At 41.1% G+C, this 23,707-nt stretch overlaps 1 protein-coding gene across 1 annotated transcript in view; it reads left to right on the top strand.

Annotated features, from left to right (window-relative positions):
* The window catches only part of LOC103190167 (interaptin), a 183,819-nt gene that overhangs the window by 61,035 nt on the left and 99,077 nt on the right, over positions 1-23,707 (top strand). Inside the window, exons 10-11 of the mRNA XM_042331688.1 lie at positions 20,280-20,438; positions 20,517-20,600. Of these exons, the coding sequence (XP_042187622.1) occupies positions 20,280-20,438; positions 20,517-20,600 (243 nt within the window). The remainder of the gene's footprint in view (positions 1-20,279; positions 20,439-20,516; positions 20,601-23,707) is intronic.

The following is a 23,707-nucleotide window of genomic DNA, read 5'->3' as shown; positions in this document are numbered from 1 at the left end:
GTAGGCAGCCTTAATAATTTTATTTATATTTGATGTGCCTTCATCCTGCATCTATGGACATTTCTATATTTTTTTAACTTATTAATGTCTGATTTATTGATTTACATTCACATTTAGATGCATAATGATAGAAATAACTAAGGCTAGTTGGTGTTTCTACATTTTTCTATATATTTGCTCCTTTGAGACGTTTTGAAAATGTATAAATCTATTTTGGTATGTTCAACTCATTGGATTTTTATTTGCGGATTTCTGTTCTATTTAAAGGGTAAGCACAAGACAGTGCAAGGGAAAATAATGCCTAGCTAGAATCTAAATAAGTCATCAAGAAAAGAGAATGGATATTCTAAAACTGCAGGCTTCATTTTCTTCAGGGACAGTGAACAATGATACTTTCGTTCTCCATATTTATAACTGTAAGGCATTCATGATGGCAGCATGTGAAACTGGATCATTGTCTGCACAGCTGTGTCCTGATATGACTATCAACATCCACTCAACCTTTGTGACTGTGATATGCATTCAGACAGGGTACTGCATAACATTTTCAGTCGCTTCGTTTGTGTATTTAAAAACAATGTCATCGTCATTGTTTTTATTTTTATGCTCAATCAGTTAGCTGTGTCCTGGATTGAATTACTGAGATCAGCTTTGTAACATTTTAGATATGGGAACTGCCATGTATATAAAAACGATTGTTTAACTGATTTACTAGCATGCCCCATGGGAGAGGGGCTAGATATAATATGTGACCCTGTTATAAGAAAGGAAATCACAAGTAGCTGTTGATATATTTCCATTCTCTAACTTTTAATGAAAACAATAAAGATCTCAAAGACTGTCACCTGATGTCCTTAGGAGTTAGTAAATGATAGATTTTAATGATGTAAAATCCAATGGATTAAATTGAAGCTGGCAATAGAAAATGGAGTTTTAAAAACTCTTGTTAGAATGCCTTCAGTTTTAAATTGTAGTTTGTTTGTTGAACAAAATTAAGAAAATATTTTGTAAGAAGGTAGGACTATGTTGAAATTCAGCTTTGTCTATTGGTGACTTTTCATTTAAAATGAACACAAAAGTTATTTCTTCAGTATTCCCCAGTACTTTGATAGGATGTTGATGTTTGCACACTGTTTTCTCAACAGTTAGAAATCATTTTTACACAATGTCATTATTGCTCAGTGTTTCTTTTTTATAGTCTCTTTGTTAAGAGTCATTTATTTGTTTCTGAGTAACATTCATATTGTTTTTATTGAGAACCTAGGTCCACCGTGGTGCGCACTACTTGGTTTGAAAAGAGAGAAAACAAAATCATTGAATGAGAAGTGGCTTCAAACTTGGATTTTAATAGTTTGTAGGCAGTGAAAAGGGGAGGAAGATGGAGGAAGGTTCCATTATATTGAAGCCCTGGAAAAGAATGAGTTAGATTGTAATGTGTCTTGATTGTCACAGTGAGGAGGTATTTTGACCTTGACAGAAAAGTTCAGAGTAACAATTGATAAAATATAGAGATGGGCATATTTCCAATGGAGAGACTCTGAATGGTAGAAATAAGAACATGATCACCCTATACTGTTTACCCACTTTATCTGTGTAATGGTCCAACTCTTGTTTGTGACGCTATGTTTTCAAGCAACTGCTAAGGGTTGCACTTGTCTATTTATCATATTAAAGGTAAAATTGTATTTATTTTTCACAGCTCATTAAATTTTGTGCAAAAAACTTCCAGTGTAGCAAAATTAAATAGGCTGTGAAAGATACCCATTATACAGTAACTTTTCTATAACCTGTAGAAAAGCTGTAGAAATGGCCACAACAGAATGGCTGGTAATGTCTACTTTATGATATCATACGCATGTACAGTTAGTGGCAGCTCCCTCGTCATGCTGAGGTCTGCATTACCCAGCAACAGCAAGGGCTATGTGAAAAGAGGTTGATGGTGCAATGCAACAGTCCTTTATTACAACAATTTTGATACAGCCATTTGAACTTTTATGGCAGGTTTAATGTAATTTATAGAATATCTCAAAGTGTTTTACAAAGGGAGAATATGAACCGAGCTGGGAGGACAGTGGTGGCGAGGTGGTCATGTTTTGACAGTGGACAGATGTTTGGACACTTTCTGAAAGCAGAAAGGGAAGGAGTGAGGTGGAGAAATTTTGGAATAGAGTTTTAGAGGGTGGAGGTGAAGTGGTTGAAAGCTCATCCTCGAATAGTTGGGCAGAGTGATCGGGGGGCATGAACAAGGCAAGAGTTGGTGAAACGGAGGGAGTAGCTAGAAGATGAGAGTTCCGTGAGAATGCAACATCCTGTGTAGACAGAGACAACAACAACAACAACAAGATTCCATTTATAGAGCGCCTTTCACGTCGGGAGGACGTCCCAAGGCGCTGTACAGTTGGGTCAGGACCCGAGCAGGGGAGAAATGGTCAGGGTGAGGGGAGGGAAGGAGGGAGCGAGGAGGGGGTAGAGAGTCGAGAGGGGAGCTGAAGGCTCGGTCAAAGAGAAAGGTCTTGAGACCGGCCTTGAAGGAGGAAAGGGAGGAGGCGGCGAAGGCACTGGGGGATAGAGTTCAAGAGCCTAGGGGCTGAGAGGCTGAAGGCCCGGCCACCGATGGTAGGGTGGTTGGGGCGGGGGATGTGGAGCAGACCGGAGCCAGAGGAACGAAGGGTACGGGCAAGTAGGTAGGGGGATAGTAGGTCGGAGAGGTAGGAGGGATCAAGGCCGTGAATGGCCTTGTAGGTGAGGATCGTGAAATCGATCCTCTGGGGGATGGGGAGCCAGTGGAGGCGAGCGAGGGTGGGAGTGATGTGGTCCCGAAGCCTGGTGCGGGACAGTACACGAGCTGCAGAGTTCTGAATGACCTGCAGCTTGTGGAGGGAGGTGCCGGGAAGGCCGGCGAGGAGAGAGTTCCCATAGTCCAGCCTTGAGGTGATAAAGGCGTGGACCAGGGTTTCAGCAGCGTGAGGGGTGAGGTAATGCCGTAGTCTGGCGATGTTCCGGAGGTGATGGAAGGCGGTGCCAGTTGTGCGGATGTGAGGGAGAAAGGACAGCTCAGGGTCGAACAGAACGCCGAGGTTCCTGACTGACTTTGAGAGGTGGAGAGTGCAGCCTTGGATGCTGATGCTGTCAGCGCCTGAGGTGCGGAGGCGCTGACGCGAGCCAATCAGGAGGGCCTCAGTTTTACGCACGTTGAGCTGAAGAAAGTTGTCTCTCGTCCAGGACTCGATGTCGGACAGGCGACTGTCAGGACATCAGTGGTCGTAGAGTTGGGTGTCATCCGCATACATGTGGAAGTTAACCCCATGTCTGCGGATGATGTCATCAAGGGGGAGCATATAGAGGGTGCAGAGGAGGGGACCGAGGACAGAGCCCTGAGGGACACCGCACGAGACAGTGCGGGGGCCGGAGGAAAAAACATTCGTGGAAACAAAGTGAAGACGGTGGGAGAGGTACGACCTAAACCACTCAAGGACAGGGCCTTGAAGGTTGAGGTGGGAGGACAAGCGGTGGAGGAGGATAGCATGGTCGACCGTATTGAATGCTGCTGATAGGTCGAGGAGGACGAGGAGGCAGAGGGAGCCCTGGTCACAGATGGTCAGGATGTCATTGGTGACCTTGACCAGGGCAATTTCTGTGCTATGGGCAGCACGGAAACCCGACTGAAGGGGTTCAAATAATGAATGGGTGGAGAGGAAAGAGCGCAGCTGGGAGGCGACAACTCGTTCCAGGACCTTGGACAGGAAGGGGAGGTTGGAGTTGGGACGGTAGCTTGATAAGACAATGGCGACATGCTGAAGGTAAGGATGCAGATCATAATTGATCAGTTGGGGCATATGGAGCCAGGCAGGAATGGGTGTAATGAGATTACAAAGTATAGTCCAGGAGAGGATGTGGGATGTTAATTCCTCTAGGGATCTCTCAGTCATCCAGGGCCACCAATACTCCAGGGGACTACTGATGACAGAACAGCCAGCCTGGGTGTTCAGCAAACTTGGCGGGCAGACTATATAACAGAGATTCTTCCCACTCAACTCGTGGTAACTCTGTAAGGCAAAGCTTCAATGGGTAGAGTGGTCCTAGCTGGACAAGTAGCAGGAAGTTCACCAGTCAGTGCTCTGAACAGCAAGTTATGCTGTTTTAGCTGGTTAAACTGCTGGTACCCCAATGCACATTCTAGGCCCAAAGCTTTGGCTCTCACCAACATGTGCCTAATACTCTCCAGAATAAGATAAGCGGGGTACATCCCTCCAGGGAGAGATTGCATTCCAGATGCAAGGAGATTTACACGTGTAGGTGGCATACAGATATAAAGATATGGAATTCGGACTGGGTTGGTTCTCTTAAGCATGGTGATCGGCTTCTGCATGTGCCAGACACCTGGCTGATCAAATCAAGGCTTATCTAATTTGGAGGTAGCAATGGTTGATGGTTTCAGTTGTGTTAGAATGAGCCAGTGATGGAAGCAGACGTTGGAGGGAAAAGGACTTGGTTAGAGCCTGGATGAATGTTCCAAGGAGAATTGAGGATCGAACAGAGCACTGAATGTGATCACACAAGGATGGAGAACGGTGGGACGTTGAAAGTTAATAAAGTCATTACAATAACTATTTTCTTTGTGTGCTGGAGCTCTGAAGTTCCTTCACAAACAGTGCATCATTAAAACGTGAGACACACAGTAGTCATGTCAGAAAATAAAAGATAGCATATAAATAGGTGTAAAAGCAGAAGAAAATAAAGAGTTTAGTGACCAACTGTAGGGAAGCCAAAGTGGAATTGTTCTTTATCACATTAAACACTAGCAGTGTATCTTTATCAGCTAATTGCTGGAGTCCTGTAGCTCAGTGGTTAGAGCACTCACTTTGCAAGCGAGAGACCTGAGTTCAATTCCAGGCAGGGCGAAACCTTGGGCAAGTTTCCTTACTCCACACAGAGCCTAATAATAATCCCTCCAAAACCAAAAACAATAATAAATTGGTCATTTTCAATCTACGACTGTTTGTGGGACATTGCTGTGCGCAATTGGCTGCCGTGTTCGCCCACAAATATACAGTCAATTCACTTTACAGTATGTTCTGTGAAGCGCTTTGGGACATCCTCCCGACGTGAAAAGCGCTATATCAAATGCAAGGATTATTATTATTATTATTATATAAATGAACATTTTGTGTACTTAAACAGCAACATCCCAAACATTCAATTTCTACAGTTGAAAACAACTACTTGTGGTAACAGGTTGTACAGGTTCCCTTATCACAAACATAACAAAAACAACACCAGCACCATGTGATATACCAAAACAAAGACCATCTGGGTATCATTGTGTAGAGAAAGTATTCCAAATCCGTAATAATTTCTTGGTGTCTGTATTCTCAGGAAACTTTTCCAAGATGAGCACAGCAGTAGCAGTCAGGAATTTGAGTTACTTAGTTCATGAAAAGTCACTTGGGTATAATTATGGTGCCGAGACTGATTCACAGCTCAGTGGTTTGACCGTGCCTTTGGTATTCCATCTCGGATGAGAGCTCATCCATCAATGCCAAAGTACGAGGAGACACTCACTCGCATGGTCATCTGGTGCCACTTTGCCGGAACGTTCCCCAGGCATAACTTCTGGGTCAAAATAGTTGCTTTCTTCCTCAGCAAACTCCTCATATGAATATGAGAGGGTTTCCAGTGACAGCACAGGAAGGACAGGTGGCTATGGAGCTGCAGCACTATCTATCCATCTAGGCAAACCATAACCTGTTGCTTTGGAGCTGTACCCACAAAACATTTGTTCACAAAACAGGAAGCTCTTGAGTTAAGCGTTGAAGGAAGCAAGGGAGGAAGCGAGGCAAAAGGACTGTGGAATGAAGTTCCAAATGGTGGGGGCAGAGATGCTGAAGGCCCGACCACCAATGATGTGGCGGACTGGATGGGTGATATGGAGCAGTCCGGATCCTTCACTTATTTGCAATTTATCAGTTTACAGTGGGTTTCCTTAAATCAATACATTTCCAAACGAGTGGAAAATGTTTATTGTATTCCAATTCTGGCAATATTATGGTTAAATGTTGCAGGTAAAGCACAGATGTAACAGACAAGTTGGTTTGTAGATAACTGGCTGTATGTATATTTACTGGCGTATTTATTGATAAATGTAACCTTGGTTGACACGAGTCACTGAGGCTTTCTTACTGTGTCAGCTCAGTATATTCATTATTGATGTTCAGCCTTTGATGTTGTGAGATTGCAGGCTAATATTGCACAGAATGTGATTTCATTTTTATATAAAATAATTTAAGAACAGAAGACCTATTAGGTTCTTTGAGTCCACTGAGAGTCTCTCCATACACTCAGGAGATATTCCTATTTCCCAGGTGTGTGTCAGCTATCTGATAGCCTTACATCTGGGGAGGTAAATAAACGGGGTCTCCTGGGCATTCAATTTGCTTCATGTTGGTAAATCTGGCAATAATAATAATAATAATGATCTTTGCATTTGATGTAGCGCCGCCTTATTACATCATCAAGACATCTCAAACACTTCACAGGATATGCTGTAAAGTGGTGTGTGTGTATTTTTTAGGCAAATGGAACAGCCAGTTTACACTCCGCAATGTTCCACAAACAGCCATGAATTGAGTGATCAATTCTTGGCCAGGATACTGAGAGAAACCAGGAGCTGAGTCCACTCTGTGATGCATTTGGTGATCTAATACTCAGTAAGACAGGCCATTGATGACCAGCCTACCTGAGCCTTCAATAGGATTTCAAGCTGCAGACATTCCAGCATTAAAAAGTGCACCTTGGGATCCCTAATGCTCTGCCTTCGAGCAAGCTGATTGTGTGTTCCTTCATTCCCTCCGCCCACCAAGAGATTATGCGATCCAACAAGTGAACAGCAACTGCTTTGTGTGCTCCCAGAACTGAAAATGAAGGCTTTTAAGTCTGATAAGTTTTCCATATATCAGATTTCTGACTGACCAATAGAAGAGAGGCTAAACCGAGTTCCTGTAGATATAATTTCAGATGGGTGTTAAAGATTGCAGAAGACTATGGAATTCTTTAGCCATAGTCTTTATGCCTCACTTATCTAAATTCACCAATTCAAATTATTAATTTGTCATTTTTAAACTCACTGTTGTTTGTTTGAACATCAGAATCTGAAATTATCAGCACAGAGGGAAGCCATTCAACTCATTGTATTTGTTTTAGGCGTTCTCTGCAGGTAAATTTGAAATAATATAAAAGCAGCAAAACAAACTTGTACTTAAATATCTAGAAGGTTATGCAGGACTGATGGTTTCCATGTTGCCACCAATGTTGTGTATTCTACCCCGCAGAGTTCTTTGGGCGTGAATTCCAGGTACCAGCAGCCTGAAGGGATGTGAGAACCAGTTCAACTTGCATGTTAAGTTGAATGCAGCACCAGTCAGCTTCTGTTCAGTGAGAACCTGTGTTAAGTCAAAAATGTTAAATGCTGTCACTAAATAGGTAGTCATAATTAGCAATTCAGGGTAAAGACAAAGCAGTGAAAATAATTGAACCATCCGGCAAGACAGCATGCAGCAAAGACGAGCTGAAAGATACTGTGGATTTATTTTACATTTTGTCTTTACTCCCGACTGAATACTGTGCCATCAGGCAAACGGCTGCATTTAGCGCCCATTTTTCAAGGTTTTCTTTCCTACATAAACAGTAGTAAATAGGCTGCGTTTTGTTTGTTAACCATTTTTTGTATTGCTGAGTTTATGCCTCTGGCCTCTGGCTGACTTTTGGTTGCTGAATGCCCCTTGTGCCATTGTTGGATGTTTACGACAGCTAAACAGGCAGCAGCAGTGATTTTTCGATTTTAAGCACGTACATAATAACATTGAACATAATTTTCCATCATCCTGGTTTATGTTTGATTTCAACACATCATAATTACCAAATGCCACCAATTCTTCTAGTTCCACCATTTTAATTTGAATGCTTCTGGCACTTATAGATATATCATTATGTTCTGCAAATAATAATTGCACATCACAAAGCTTATTGCAAGCACCTCATGCATGAAAAGGTATTGAAGCTAACTTTGAGTTACCTGCAGATCTGAGAACAAAGGGTTTAGATGTGCATCTAGGATCTGGTAGACCAGCTTTCCAAATTTTAAGTATCATCTGATATAATAAGTAATAAATAATAATAATACTTGCATTTGATATAGCACCTTATCAGTTCAGACTAGGTTAGTCAATGTTATTAAGACGATGAGAAATTTCAGACCCTCATTTCCTATAAGACTTAAAACGTACTCCATCTTCCATGCTCCAAACTCAAATAAATCAATCAAGTGGTTACAGACTCTGTTCAACTGTTTGCGAGAGAAAGGCTGTTATTGCTTTTGATTTTAACGGTTGATAGTTCATTGTAGTAAAACTTTCAAGTTCAACTTAATTTTCTGCTGTACTTGGAAATTGATCCTAGAAACAAACTGGAAAGCTCTCTAATAATTGTTGCTCCAAATTTTGGACAAGAATCAGTGTTGTCCTTAATACCCTAATGCATAACTGAAGTAGGTAGTACAATAAAATTGTACACTTCAGTTGAGAATGTGGTAAAATACCATTGAGTCCAATGGAAAGCCAAACATTTAAGTAAATTAAAATCTAATTTTAATGATTTTTTTCCAGTTCATCGTATTTGTATTTTACTTTTCTTGTCACACAATTTTAAGAAGATGAAAAAATTAACATATTACAATAAAGAATTCTGAACCTTCTCAGATACTAAGCAAAAAGATTTTATTGAACATATTTTGTGGTGTCAGAAAAAATGAAACTAATTTATCCAACTAACACATGAAAAAGATTAGATCCGTCAGAGTACTTATTTCCACAGAGTGACTTGTTTAAGCAGATTTGTATTTCTCCTTTGTTTACATTTCTTGTCTTAAGTACAACAACAACAACAACAAGATTCCATTTATAAAGCGCTTTTCACGTCAGGAGGACGTCCCAAGGCGCTGCACAGTTGGGTCATGACCCGAGCAGGGGGGAAATGGTCAGGGTGAGGGGAGGGAAGGGAGGGAGCGAGGAGGGGGGAAATGGTCAGGGTGAGGGGAGGGAAGGGAGGGAGCAAGGAGGGGAGTCATAGTCCAGCGAGAGTCGAGAGGGGAGCTGAAGGCACGGTCAAAGAGAAAGGTTTTGAGACCGGCCTTGAAGGAGGAAAGGGAGGAGGCGGCGAAGGCACTGGGGGATGGAGTTCCAGAGCCTGGGGGCTGAGAGGCTGAAGGCCCGACCACCGATGGTAGGGCGGTTGGGGCGGGGGACGTGGAGCAGACCAGAGCCGGAGGAACGGAGGGTATGGGCAGGTAGGTAGGGGGATAGTAGGTTGGAGAGGTAGGAGGGAGCAAGGCCGTGAATGGCCTTGTAGGTGAGGATGAGGATCTTGAAGTCAATCCTCTGGGGGATGGGGAGCCAGTGGAGGCGAGCGAGGGTGGGAGTGATGTGGTCCCGAAGCCTGGTGCGGGACAGTACACGAGCTGCAGAGTTCTGAATGACCTGCAGCTTGTGGAGGGAGGTGGCGGGAAGGCCGGCGAGGAGAGAGTTCCCATAGTCCAGCCTTGAGGTGACAAAGGCGTGGACCAGGGTTTCAGCAGCGTGAGGGGTGAGGCAATGCCGTAGTCTGGCGATGTTCCGGAGGTGATGGAAGGCGGTGCCAGTTGTGGTGTACAAGTACAAGCAGATATTAATAATACAGGGAGGTTTTTTTTTGTTCTAGCAAAATAGTAGATTTTTCAATGTGTACATTTATAGGAGAGACCTATCGTGAGGCCAATGGAATGCATATCCAACAGTGCTATTATGGCCAGAAACTGCCTCTTCACACACGCTTCTTATCAAAAGACAACACAATCTACTTAGTGAATTCAGGTTTCTCATAAACCCTCCCTATAATGCGAATATCAGTTGAGTGTTTGTTAGAGTTTTACTTTTTAAAAAAAACTTGTTTCAAATGAGATTTACTGTAGCTGCTTTTATATGCATAGCCAAGGTTGACAATCCAGTGTAGTATTGGCGGAGTGCTGCATTGTTGGAAGTACCGTTCTTTAGATAAGACTTTAAACTGAGGCTCCATCTGACAGTCCAGGGAGACGTTAAATATAATATTTGAAAAGAGAAATAGCTACTGCACTTAATAGTTACTTTGAAACATTTTGAGATGTTTCAACAGATAAGGCATTATAAAAATGCAAATTATTTCTATCTTTTTCTTTTGTTACAGCTGATCGCACATCACTATTAGTGCAAGACCACCTCTTGCAGCCACTGTTACAAATTTCAGCACTGATACACACTTTCTTATTATATACTGGAATTTTACTGTTTAGAAATTGCCTTCATATTTCTTTGCATTTCGTAACATACTAGCCTAACATAGGAAGAGAGGAATTTATAGGACCGGAAAAAGCCCATCTGGATCATCTCAGTTTTTTTTAAAAGTCTTAGACAACTGTATCTCTCATTACCATCAATTAAACTATCTGCCGAATACTTAATTCACTCTTTGAATTTGCTGATACTGTCTGTCTCTCCTGTGTTGCATACTACACTAGCTAAATTGAAGCATGTGGAATTGAAGGCAATATTGTATCATAGATAGGAAATTGGTTAGAAGATAAGAGGTAGAGAGTTGGTAAAATTCTCTGATTGGTGAGCAGTGGCATATGGTGTCTTCCATGAATCAGTGCTGGGGCCCCAACATTTCTCGCTATATATGGTCACAAGAATAGAGGAAATTACTCTCTCCAAGTTTGTAGATGACACCAATATTGCTAATCTTGGAGGGTTTGCAAATTGTAAAGGGGACAGGAGAAAATGCAAAGCATTATTAAGCAAGTGGGAAGAACTATGGCAAACGGAGTCTAACATTGGAAAGTGTGTGGTTGTACGCTTTAGACAGAGAATGTGGTTGGGAGTATGGAGAAGTAATGAGAGAGGTAGATGAGCAATGAAATTTAGCGATGTAATTCCATAGAGTATTAAAATTGTATTTGCAGGTGCAGAAAGCAGTCAATAAGGCAAATGATATACTGTCAACAACAACAAAATTTGTTCCCAAGGCGCTGGACAGTTGGGTCGGGACCCGAGCAGGGGGGAAATGGTCAGGGTGAGGGGACGGAAGGGAGGGAGCAAGGAAGGGGTAGAGAGTCGAGAGGGGAGCTGAAGGCACTGTCGAAGAGAAAGGTCTTGAGACCGGCCTTGAAGGAGGAAAGGGAGGAGACAAGGCGAAGGCACTGGGGGATGGAGTTCCATGTCCTTTATTATGAGCTCTGGTATGCAAAAGTATAGAGGTGCATAGACGATATGGGTTCCAAATCCTGATGTGTGAGGCTTGAAGCCAAATCTGATTCAGAAGCTAGAGTTATACCAGTTGGACCAGGATGGCACAGTCAGAAGTTGAGGGTTGGTTTGATTGAGATATTAAAATACTGTTATGAAAATAATCAATCTATTAGAGGGATCAGTTGTAAAGGGATGTACGCTTAAAATCAGAAATAAGACAATTAGAAATAAGATCAGAAAGCTTAGAAAATACACAGTCACTACACTTAACATTATATCTTGTGAAGTGCTATGAGACATGCTCTCGACATGAAAGACACTTTATCAAAAGCAAGATTTTTAAATTATTTATTCAAATAGAGTTGTGAAAATATGGACTACTCTGATCCAGAAGACTGTTGAGACAATATCAATAGGGTGATAAATAGTTAAGTTATTAAAGGGTATTAAAGGGTATAGTGAAAGGACTGGGCTTTGGAATTAAACGATCTGTCAAAATCTAATCAACTGATGACTCGATGGACTGAATGGCATCCTATGTTTCTTATACAGTCATCACAGTGTAAAGTAAAATCACAGCTTTTCTAAAAGTGAGTCTTTGTGCTCTTGTAATTTTTTGACCATATATGGTTCCTGCAGCTTTTAGGGTCTTGAGCAGTTCCACAAGATCTTCCATGAGCCTTCTCTTCTTTGATGCGTACATTCCTAACCTCTGGCATCCTCTCCTCATAACTCAAGTGCCTAATTCCAGCTATCAATCTAGTTGCCCTTCACTGTATCCTACCAATGCCAAAATGTCCTTATTGTATTAAAATGACCAGAGTTGTATGCAGTGCTCCAGATGGGCTCAGACCAATCTTCTCTCTGTTCGGTATCTCTTCCTGAAACATGGTCTATACCTTTAGTAATATAACATAAGCTCCTGTTTGCTTTCTTTACAACTGCTGCATGTTTTACTGATGGTTTCAATGATCTCTCCATTAATACCTGGTCTTTCTCTCAGGCCATGTCCTATAGATTAATGCCATTTAGTTTCTTTTCCCACTATTTATCCTTTCAGATCGCTCTATATTTGATTACCTGTTCTTTATTTGCAACTCCCACCAGTTTGGTAATTAGATAGCTTGTGTTCTCTTCCCCACTTCCAAATAATTTATCTACAGTGCAAACAGCATCAGCCTGAGGACTTATCTCCGAACATCTCGCTAATTATATCCCTGATCCTCTATAATTGATGTCTACCTAACATATCCCTTATTGGATAAAATAGCTCCTTTCCTCGCCAGCGAATGTGTACATGGCTGAAACATTGGGCTCTGCTTAATCTTAAATTACATTTTATCATTTTATTCATTTTTTGTTATTTATTTCAATGTATAACTTTTCTGGTAAGAACATACTTTTCTCACTTTTTTGTAACATAAACATATTTTCAATTCTACTATTTTCTAAATATACTTCCTGCTTTGACCTCCAGAGAACTCTTCTGAATTATTTATTTTTCTAAATTGTAAAAGATTTTGAGTGAGACAATGTATATATGTTTTGTTTTTCATTCATTCTTATTCACTGCCCTACTTTGTAAAGGCTTTCAAAGAACTATATTAAATTCAAATGAAAGTCTAATGAATTTGAACGCTCTCTTTCATTGCCACAATCATATTAAGTAGCAAGGCCTTTTACCCAGACCTAAAAACACGTCCTTGTTATTACTAATATGTAAGATTTTTATGCTAACCCAAGTTATATCCAAATTCACCAAATATAAATTTGTTAAACAGAGTTAGATATTAATAATGTACATTTAGAATTACACCATATAAGACCATAAATTCATTAAGTATTAGAATAAAAAAGTCTTTGAAATAATCACACCAAAGTCCTAATGGATTTGAAGTAATGTTCTAGTAGTTGAAAACAGCTTGATGACCAAGAATCTTGCTTTACTCCTGGAGTTATCCTGTTTTCCCTCCAAAAATCATGTCAACTTGAGCAATTATGCTAAATTGTTTTTGATCTCAGGTGACAAATAAACTGGGCACCAAAATATGTCTTTGATTATAGAATATACAAAACCATCTTCAGGTCATAAAACATAATTAACCTATAGCTTTCAATTGTTCAATACAGCACATATGAACCTGGCAATACCTTATCAGCTGAAAACCACATGGAAACTGGTTTGATTGGCCTTGCACATATATTTTAGGATTGGAACATCAAACTAGATGCTTTTAAACTTACTTTTTCCTTGTTAATTTACTATTAGTGGCCCACTAAATAATAAATTGATACCTGTCATTGTACTGTGTGTCATATGATGTGTTAAGAAGCAACCACTGATTATTCTTGTGAGATTGCTTGTAGTTGTAGTTTCACCCTCCCTTCAGGTTGTCCCTGGTCTATCCACTTCACCTCTGGCATATTGCAATCCCTCATGATTATCACATTATGATTCCCTGCAGCCTCTCACTTGCCTAAGTAATTTTCTGTCAGCCTGTTCACCTTGTACAGTGCTTCCTATTCTTTTGCCTTCTGGATGAGTCGTTTATCAGACTCTTACTAGGTTAATTAATTGCTTGTGCCTCGTCCTCTCTTATTATGATGACCAGTTTAGTTGTGTACTTTTGTACCCATGCTACTTACAAGGCTTCACCAAAACAAATAGGATCTTTCTTTTATTTTAAATTATAAATGCACTTTCATTTAGTGGGAAGACTCTGTTTTAGCTGGGGTCATTCATTGACTTATTGAAGTTTCTTGAAAATAACTAAAACTGCAAATAGAAATGTACAGAATAGTTGAACATTCTGAATGTGTGGTGTTTACTTAATAGCTAAAATACTACTTTGTTATCGAAATGCTGGTATAGTCCTTGATACTCTGTTGTTGTGTGGTCTTGATTGTATTTCTGTAGGAATTATTCCATTGGTTAATTGTTATCTCATGGAAAAATATAGAATAACAAAAGTCCATTTGACTCCCAAAAATGCTCTTTTAAATTAACCTTATTCAAAATGCAGCACTCTTATCTCCATGATTACCTCAGATACAGAATGAGAAAAGGCCATTAAGAAAATAACCGTTCTCTCTTAAATAGCCCATTCATAATCTATATTGCTTTGACCCTGTCTCTCAAATGAGGTGAACAGCTACAGGCAAAGATCTCCAAATTGCTCATCAGATTGTCTGCCTCCCACTGGCCCAGGATACCAATTACAGCACCACAGCCCACATCACTTGCGCTCCACAGAAGATACTTTCAATAAGCTGTAGTATAGGAACCTGCATTGGTTCATATATGATTTTATGTTTTATGGCTGCAGTTATAACATTCAATCCATTCTTAACTTTGTTCTCATCCACCTTTTTAAAAGGGTTAATTGTTAATAACAGGTAGCAGTTAATAAGAATCAGTAGCATTATTATTTCTGATGAAAGTATGTTTCTCAGATCCACTTTCTGTATGGGTATGAAGAGGAGGGGGTGATTTCTTTAAGCTTTAGCCTGCACTGAAGTTTGTTAATTTTGTACTGAAGTCATTTAATTATGTGATCACAATTTAAAAGCAAATAACCTTCTTATATGCTCTACACCTTCAATCTTTTTTCCAATAAAAACAAATTGAATTCAATGAGCCTCCCCTCACAATACAGGGCAAATCTCCATATGTGAGTAGAAAGGATCTTTTGGTGTTGACACAAAGATTTTCAAAGAATGTACAGCACAAAAACAGGCCACTCAGCCCAACCAGTCCGTGCTGGTGTTTATGCTCCACATGAGTCTCCACCCATCCCTTTACTCCCTCCCATACCTTTCTATTCCCCCCTATCCCTCATGTGAAGGTCTAGCTTCGGCTTGAATGAGTCTATTCCATCTGATTGAACCACCACTTCACACAGAGAGTTCTACAATCTCACTACCCTGTGCATGAAGTCATTCCTCCTAAATTCTTTTTTTGATCCCCGACTCGCTACCTTATGTTTGTCTCCTGGATTCCCCAATCAGCCTAATTATGTTAACTATATCAAATCCTTTTATAATTTTAAATACTTCTATTAGGTGCCCCCTTAATCGTTTCTTCTCTAGCAAAAAAATGCCTAACTTTTGTTGAATTCAGTCTTAACTTGAAGGTGGGTTCTTAAAAGAAACTTAGAGTAAGAAAACTGGCTTCAAATTTAACGACTATTTAAGAATTTGCCAAATTTTAAGCTGCTACATAAAAGAGTAAATCTAGATCCAGATAGAATTTCTCTCCCCAAATGTTTATGGTTATATAATTGCAAATGTTGATGTCATCAAGTATTTATTTGGATTTTTTAAAATAAGTTATCATGTATTATATATTAACATTACATGTTCATTTTAAGGTTAAAAGTTGCAGTACAATGTTACTTCACTTTAGTTATTATTCAGTTTACAACACATCATCTGATAGAAGTATGTTATTGTCTTATCTGTTATTTCCCGTTGTCATGTTACTTTTTTCCGTGTGGGTCTTCACAAAAAAGTAACTTGGCATTGCAGCCTAATGTATGCCTTTTCTGCAGTTTCTCGAATCAACCATCACATATGGCCCTGTTTCAAACTGTGGGTCCTGCCTTAATATGTAACAGATGGATCAGATTGTGCAATTTCACAAATATAAATTATTTATCACACCCGTTGAATATCCACATGCACATTTTTAAGGTGGTCATCCCTTATTCATTTTATATTGAATTGACTGCACCGTATCACTCTATGTAACTTTATCTAACTATGTAACAAGATATACATGAGCAACTTTTAACTTCCAGCAGAGCAAAAAAGTCATCAGTTCATTTTAACTTTTATAGTGGAAAACTTACGTTGTAAAATAGGTTATATTACAAATCTGAAGTAACATTTCTAAAAACTATATTTTCTCTACATATTGCAAGAGTGTCTTTTAAGGCTAGTTTTACTGAGCCTTAATTCTGCACTTTGTGCCATGGTCATATTGGTAAATTGCATTGTTCACATGATCTCGATTGGCTCCCCTACGTAAACAGTTAAATTGTCAGTTTTGACACACTGAGAAACATTTTCTATCCAATAAATGTGAAGTTTCTCGATCTTTCCACCCCCATCCCCACCCCCATTCCACCTAGTGGAAATTGAGCAGAGTATTCACCTCCTTAAAAATAACCCCACTATTAGTTTGAATGGAAATTAGATCAAAAAGAATAGATTGGAAAAGGTCAGCATAGATAGTGCCTTGATGCCAGAAAAAGCACCTCAGCACATAAAGTACTTTTCTCCAGAGATCGTCATGCACATCATGCCAACCTGCAAGACTGAAATTTCGACCTGAGATAGCCTCAGATTTGCGTTCTGCAAGTTTACATGATATACATATGTTATATATGGGGTTCTTTGCAGGATACACTTTATATCCTAAGGTGCTTTTTCTGGTGACCAGGTATCACTTACACTACTCTTTTGTCAATGAGATTTTTTTTAACCCCACTGTTGTAAACTGGTTTAACTTTTATCATGAAATGGTCAGAGTCCAGGTGGTGTGGTGGTTTAGAACACACCTCTGGCCTGGATTATAATTCATCCTAGACAGAAGGAAAAAAATGGTGAGATGTTGTTTCTTTCTGATGTCTGTTTAAAGGTCCTCGATATAATGAGTTCCAGTTGTGTCAAGTTTTCAGTGCGGAGCTCATGGTATTCTGTCAAATGTATGATAACTGGCCCAAGTTCAGAAATCTATCTTAAAAAGTTCCATAAGGATAGACAGTGGAAAAACTAGCATATGGAAAAGGGCAAACTGGTGTGGTAGGAGAATGCGTGTCAATTTGTGGGTTTAGGCATTCTGCCAGATTAATGTGGTTATGCTAATTTTCATTTATCCCATGGTATTCTAACCATGAGTTACTTTATGGTATTACTGAGTGCAAAATAGAAACATTACCCTCATAACTACTATATTTCAACAATATTTATTGTGCTGTACAAATGTAAAAGGTAACATTTATTTTAAATTTTCAAACTTGGTACTGAAAATTGAGTTAAATTAGTGATCTCAATTTAAAAATTGTTAAATATTGAATAGAAATTACCCAATTGTGCTGGATAGGGGCAGATCCCTGCCCCGGTTCTCAATGACCATGCCCTTGAAGTCAGGTTGTGCTTTCAAGGTGGAATTAATTAATTAATTAAAAAGTAAGTAAGTAAGTAAATAAGTAAGGTGGAAGGCAAACTAGATGGACCTTGGTCTTTTATTATTAATCTAGTATATCTTATGTTCATTCAACTCCTGGCTCAAGGACAGCAGTTTTTGACAGCTAGTTTGTGGGATTCCAAGTTTTACTGAAGAAATAAGCTTGAATCTAATGCAGGGGTTAGGGAGGGGGTCTACCTTTCATTTATATTGCTGGGTATTCACACACATTTTCTAAATTTAGACAGCAAATTAGACCCCAATTTATGTAAAAGGTGGAAGAGAATTCCGCATCCCAGTATGATGTTCTTTATTTTGATGAACACAAAAGAAAATTAAATTTGAGGAAGCAAAAATATTGAGCTGTGACGGAGATGTGAGAATTTCACTTATGATTCGAGAAATCGTGAGGTGTAGAATATCAATAGACAAAGAAAGTTAAAGAGGAGGATTATAGGTAGTAGCTGTGGGTTGTGAGAGACCCAAATTCAAAGAAACCAGAGTATAATTATTCCATCGGAGGGCATGGAGGACATCAAAGCTCAATGGTTCAGCCATCATACTGAGAGAATTGAAGATTTTATACAATGAAGTTGATTAGAATGGAGTCATCAACAAAAACAGTGGATGAGGTTGGATGGCAATTAGAGGAAGTCAGTAAGGTGGAGAAGGAATATGGTCGGAAAAAGAGCAGAACCATGGGTGACCCCGAGTTAATGGAAAAAAAGGTTAGATAATTAACTACAGAAGAGAAAGAACAGTTTTGAAAGAAAACTAAATAGAAAAAGAGCATATTTCTGGTGGAAGATCGTACCCCGGTTAGTTGTATTGAAGGGCATAGTGACAGACCCTTTCAAAGGCTTTGGAGGCATTCAAGATGATGGCAAGTAAATTATCAGAGTGTTCAAAAGTAGGGACTTTGAGTTCATCGTCTTAGCCAACGTAGTCCAACTGGTGGTCCGCAGGCTGCATCTGGCCTGGCAGGTGATTTTATCCGACCTGAGACCATTTCCAACATTCCAACTTACGCTCCTTCCCTCCCTGGTGAACGTCCTCCTATGGCAGCTGCAGGAGCCGGCGGTTGGGAGGACACAGCGCAGAGAATGGAAATAATACCGACCATGGTTGCAGTGTTTCAGGAAGGCAAACGCATCTCTTACCAACTGCATCCTTAGCAACTTAGCAACTTCAACATCTATACGCTCCCTCTTGGTGACATCATCTGCAGACGTGGGGTCAGCTTCCACATGTATGCGGATGACACCCAACTCTACCTCTCTGCCTCCAACCTTGACTCCAGGACTACTGCTGTCCTGACAGAATGTCTGTCGGACATCAAGTCCTGGATGAGATCTAACTTTCTATTGTTGAACGTCAACAAGATCAAGGCTCTCCTGATTGGCTCCCGTCAGTGCCTCCACACCTCAGGCGCTTACAGCATCACCATCCATGGATGGACACTCCACCTTGCTAAGCCAGTACAGAACCTTGGCATCTTGTTTGACCACATCTGATGACCCACTTTGCCTTCCCCCACCTCCGCAACATCGCCCGGCTCTGCCACTGTCTCACACTACAGGCTGCCGAAACCCTCATGTATGTTTTCATTACATCGAGTCTTGACTATGCAATATCCTTGCTTGTCGGCCTCCCCAACTCCTCCCTCCATAACCTGCAGATCATCCAGAACTCTGCAGCCCATGTCCTCTCCCATACTCGGCTCCGTGACCCTATTACCCCCATCCTCGCCCAACTTCACTGGCTTTCCATCACACAGAGGATACAGTTCAAGATCCTGGTCCTCACCTTCAAAGCCCTCCATGGTCTTGCTCCCACCTACCTTTGCGACCTCCTAACCCACTACTATCCTGCTCGCTCCCTCCGCTCGGCAGGCTCCGGCCTGCTTCACGTCCCCTGCCTCGCTCGCCCCACTATTGGCGGGCGGGCCTTCGTCACTCTGTCCCCACCCTCTGAAACTCCATCCTGCAGTCCCTCCGCCTCACCCCCTCCCTCGCCACCTTCAAGACCCTCCTCTTCAACCGTGCATTCAATCTTCCTGCTTCCCCCCCTGCCCTCCACCCTCCCAGACCCCAACCCCCAGCTCAGGTTCGAAACTCTGTCTGTCCAGCGCCTTGGGACGTCCTCCCGACAGGAAAGGCTCTATACAAATGTAATTTTGTTGTTGTCGTTGTTGTTGTTTTGGATCAATGATTCTCTTCAAGATCTTATTTTCTTAATAACGGATAGTAATAGTTTGGTCTTGGACTGATATTATGAGAGCTTCTATTTTGGCTTTCAGATCCCTATTAGTCAACCAGTTGTAGTTTTGATTCATATCTAGGCCTTGTGGAAGTTCACCATGCATGATTTTCTTTATTATTAATAATATGCTATTGCAGTTTAGATTACTCCCTAGAGGTATTTTCTAAGTGTTTTCCAGTGATGGGTCAATCAGACCAATAGAGTCCTGTAGCTCAGTGGTTACACCACTCGCCTCGCAAGTGAGAAACCTGGGTTTGATTTCCAGCAGGGCAAACCCTTGGGCATGTTTCCTTACTCCACCGTCTCTCGAATGAAAAGGCCTTTTAGTGGGTTGCAGTTGATATTATTGTTTGTTTCTCTCATGACTTTCATTGTTTCTTGCTCTTTGTTGCTTATGGTCCTCTTGCTCTTCAATAAAATTAACTGAATATTTATATCATATAAAGATTTATAAAGTGTACTGAGTGCAATTTGTTTCAAAGCTGATAAAAATATGTTTTCCTCATTTAAAGATTGAAAAAAGTGAATGCTACGTGACTGAATTCAAAGATCAACTTAAACAACTTCAGCAACAATACAGCGATACTCTGGAGGAAAACGGACGCTTACAAGCCAGGCTTGAAGCCCGGTTGATAACTACTCAGAGCGAACAAGACGTGCTTTCAAATGAAGTAATCTATTTTTAAAATTGTTTATTTTAAATATTCAGATGTGAAAAGATTTTTATATTTGTTTTTAATTATCTACAGGTCTCTTATAAGGATGACATAATCCATAAACTGAGAATGCAACAAATTAAACAAGATGAAAAATTAAATTTAGCGGATGAAAAGGCAAGTCTTTTTGACAATGTACTTTGTTATTCCAAGCAATTAATATTTGAACATATTTTCATTTTAAAATGCATCTCAAATTATTAGTAGATTTATTGGAATTAAGAAAAAGAATGCAGCACCAAGACCAGTGTTCCCGAACCCTAGTGAATGCCAAAGGAAGGAGACATTAGCACCTGTCCAATATCGATTCAAAAGGAAGATCTTCCAAAGTGAAGGTTGTTTCAAATACTCTATTTCTAGGGATTGGCCAGAACCAGCCCTGAAGTAGATGGCCCATAGCCAGCTATAGTTCCCATTATTGTCTTAGAGGCCACTGGAGATTTGATCACACCAAATCCTGAAGATGAGTGTCAGCCTGGTTTAGCTGGAAGCACTCCGGCCTCTGAGTCAGAAGGCTGGTGGGTTCAGTTCCCATGTCGGGAATACGAGTTCATAGTCTAGGTTAACACTCAATTGCAGTACTTGTGGGAGGTGCTGTCCTTCAGATTAGATGTTAAATCGAGGTGCCTATTTGGGGACTGTTACGTGGGCAATAGAGATCCCATTGCATCATTCGAAAAGAGAGGGAAGTTCCTCCCAGTGATCAAGCCAACAATCCACCAGATGTTCACTCTGTGGCTGTTTGTAGGACATTGCCATTTGCAAATTGATTGCTGTGATCGCCTACAAAATACACAGTGATTACACTTTACAGTAAATCCTATAAGGCTCTTTGAGACACTTTGGCACTGTGATAAAGCACTATATCAAATTCAATAATTATTATTATAATAATAACAAGATTACATTTGTATAGCGTCTTTCACGTTGGGAGGACGTGCCAAGGCGCTGGACAGAGTACAGCATTTCAGACCCGAGCTGGGATTGGGGGGGTAAGGGAGGGGAGGGGAAGTGGGGTGGCCGATGGCATGGTCGAAGAGGAGGGTCTTGAGGCGGGACGTGAAGGAGGCTAAGGAGGGGGCAAGGCGGAGTGACTGAGGGATGGAATTCCAGAGTTTGGGGGCAGAGTGGCTGAAGGCTCTCCCGCCAATGGTGGGACTGGTGGATCGGGGAACGTGGAGCAGGCCAGAGCCGGCTGAGCAGAGGGAATGGTAGGGGGTTAACAGGTCGCAGAGGTAGGATGGGGGAAGGTCATGGAGGGCTTTTTGTATGTGAGGACCAGGATCTTGAACTGGATCCTCTGAAGTATAGGGACCCAGTGGAGTCGGGCAAGAGTGGGGGAGATGGGATCACGGAGTTTGGTGCAGGAGAGGACACGGGCTGCAGAGTTCTGGGTTATCTGCAGCCTGTGGAGGGAGGAGTTGGGAAGGCGAACAAGCAGGGAGTTTGCATAGTCGAGCCTGGAGGTGATGAAGGCATGAACAAGAGTTTCAGGGGCCTGAGGGGTGAGGTAGTGGCGGAGTCGGGTGATGTTACGGAGGTGAGGGAAGGCAGAGCGGGTCATGGCTTGAATGTGGGGGAGAAAAGAAGTTGAGGGTCGAACAAGACACCTAGGTTCCTGACTTGCTTGGTGAGTTGTAGTGAGTTGTAGTTGTAGAGGTGCTGAGGCGCTGGCACGAGCCAATCAGGAGGGCCTCAGTCTTGCTCACATTCACCTGTAGGAAATTTGCCGTCATCCAGGACTTGATGTCCGACAGGCAGTCTGTCAGGACAGCAGTGGTCCTGGAGTTGAGTTTGGAGGCAGAAAGATAGAGTAGGGTATCATCCGCATACATGTGGAAGTTGACCCCATGTTTGCAGATGATGTCACCAAGAAGAAGAGGAGCCAATCATGATGGTGGTGATGAAGTTGATGATGTCACCAAGAAGAAGAGGAGAATATGTTTCTTATTCCCCAAGGCGCAACCAAGAATTATTTGATTCTCTCACCAACAGGGATGTCTGGAGTAAATGTGGCACCCTGATTGCTATGCCCAAAGAATTGAACCATTGCTACAGATCTTTCATAGGTTACCCCTTTGTGAATCTCCAATGCTGTATAATGTAGGGAAGTGCAAAGTCATCCACCTAGGTAGCAAAAACAGTAGAGCGGGTTATTTTTTTAGAAGGGGAGAGATTGGAATGTGTTAGCGTCCAGAGGGACTTGGGTGTCCTTGTACACCAATCACAGAAAGTTAGTCTGCAGGTGCAGCAGCAATTAGGAAGGCGAACGGTATGTTAGCATTCATTATGAAAGGATTAGAGTATAAGAGTAGGGAAGTCTTGCTGCAACTGTATAGGGCCCTGCTGAGACCACACCTGGAATACTATGTCCAGTTTTGGTCTCCTCATTTAAGGAAGGATGTACTTGCCTTGGAGGGGGTGCAGCGTAGATTTACTAGGTTAGTACCGGGGATGAAGGGGTTGAGTTACGAGGATAGGCTGACCAATTTGGGCCTATATTCTCTAGAATGTAGAAGAATTAGAGGGGATCTTAGAGGGCATATAGAAGAATTAGAGGGGAATTAGAGAAACCTATAAGATCATCAAAGGGCATGATAGAGTAGATAGTGGGAGATTGTTTCCCCTGGTTGGAGAAACTAAAACCAGGATCACAACCTTAAAATCAAAGGCCAGCCCTTTCGCACTAAGTTGAGGAAGAACTTCTTCACTCAAAGCGTGGTGAATGTATGGAACTCACTACCCCAAAGGGCTGTTGACGCTCAGTTCTTGAACATATTATTGCAAGGGATTAAGGGATATGGGGATAAGGCAGGGTCAGGTTATTAGCTGGAGTTAGATTAGAAGATCAGCCATGATTGAATGGCGGGGCAGGCTCAAAGGGCCGAATGGCCTACTGCTGCTCCTACATATTATGTTATGTCCTGTCTTCCTCTTTTTGGGCTGTCGCTAAGATAGTTTGGAGAATATTTTTTAGTGTAAAGCAAATGTCTATTTGAGAAGAAGCATTTGGTTTTCTTTGGAAGTAAAGACGAGAAGTAAAGTGATAATTGCTTTAAAAATGGTATACCAATGATTTTTTCAGCTTAAATATTTTTACATTACTAAAACCTCTTAAGCAGTTAAAGTACTTAATCATTACTGTCACAGTTAGTCAGTCAAAAGTTTAAACATGCTTTTGGTATTTTTGTGTGTTTATTCAGAACTCCATGAGACAACTGTTT

This window comes from Callorhinchus milii, unplaced genomic scaffold (assembly GCF_018977255.1).
Source record: "Callorhinchus milii isolate IMCB2004 unplaced genomic scaffold, IMCB_Cmil_1.0 Scaffold2, whole genome shotgun sequence".
NCBI classification, from domain to species: domain Eukaryota; kingdom Metazoa; phylum Chordata; class Chondrichthyes; order Chimaeriformes; family Callorhinchidae; genus Callorhinchus; species Callorhinchus milii.
This window is presented reverse-complemented; position numbering and strand designations above follow the sequence as displayed.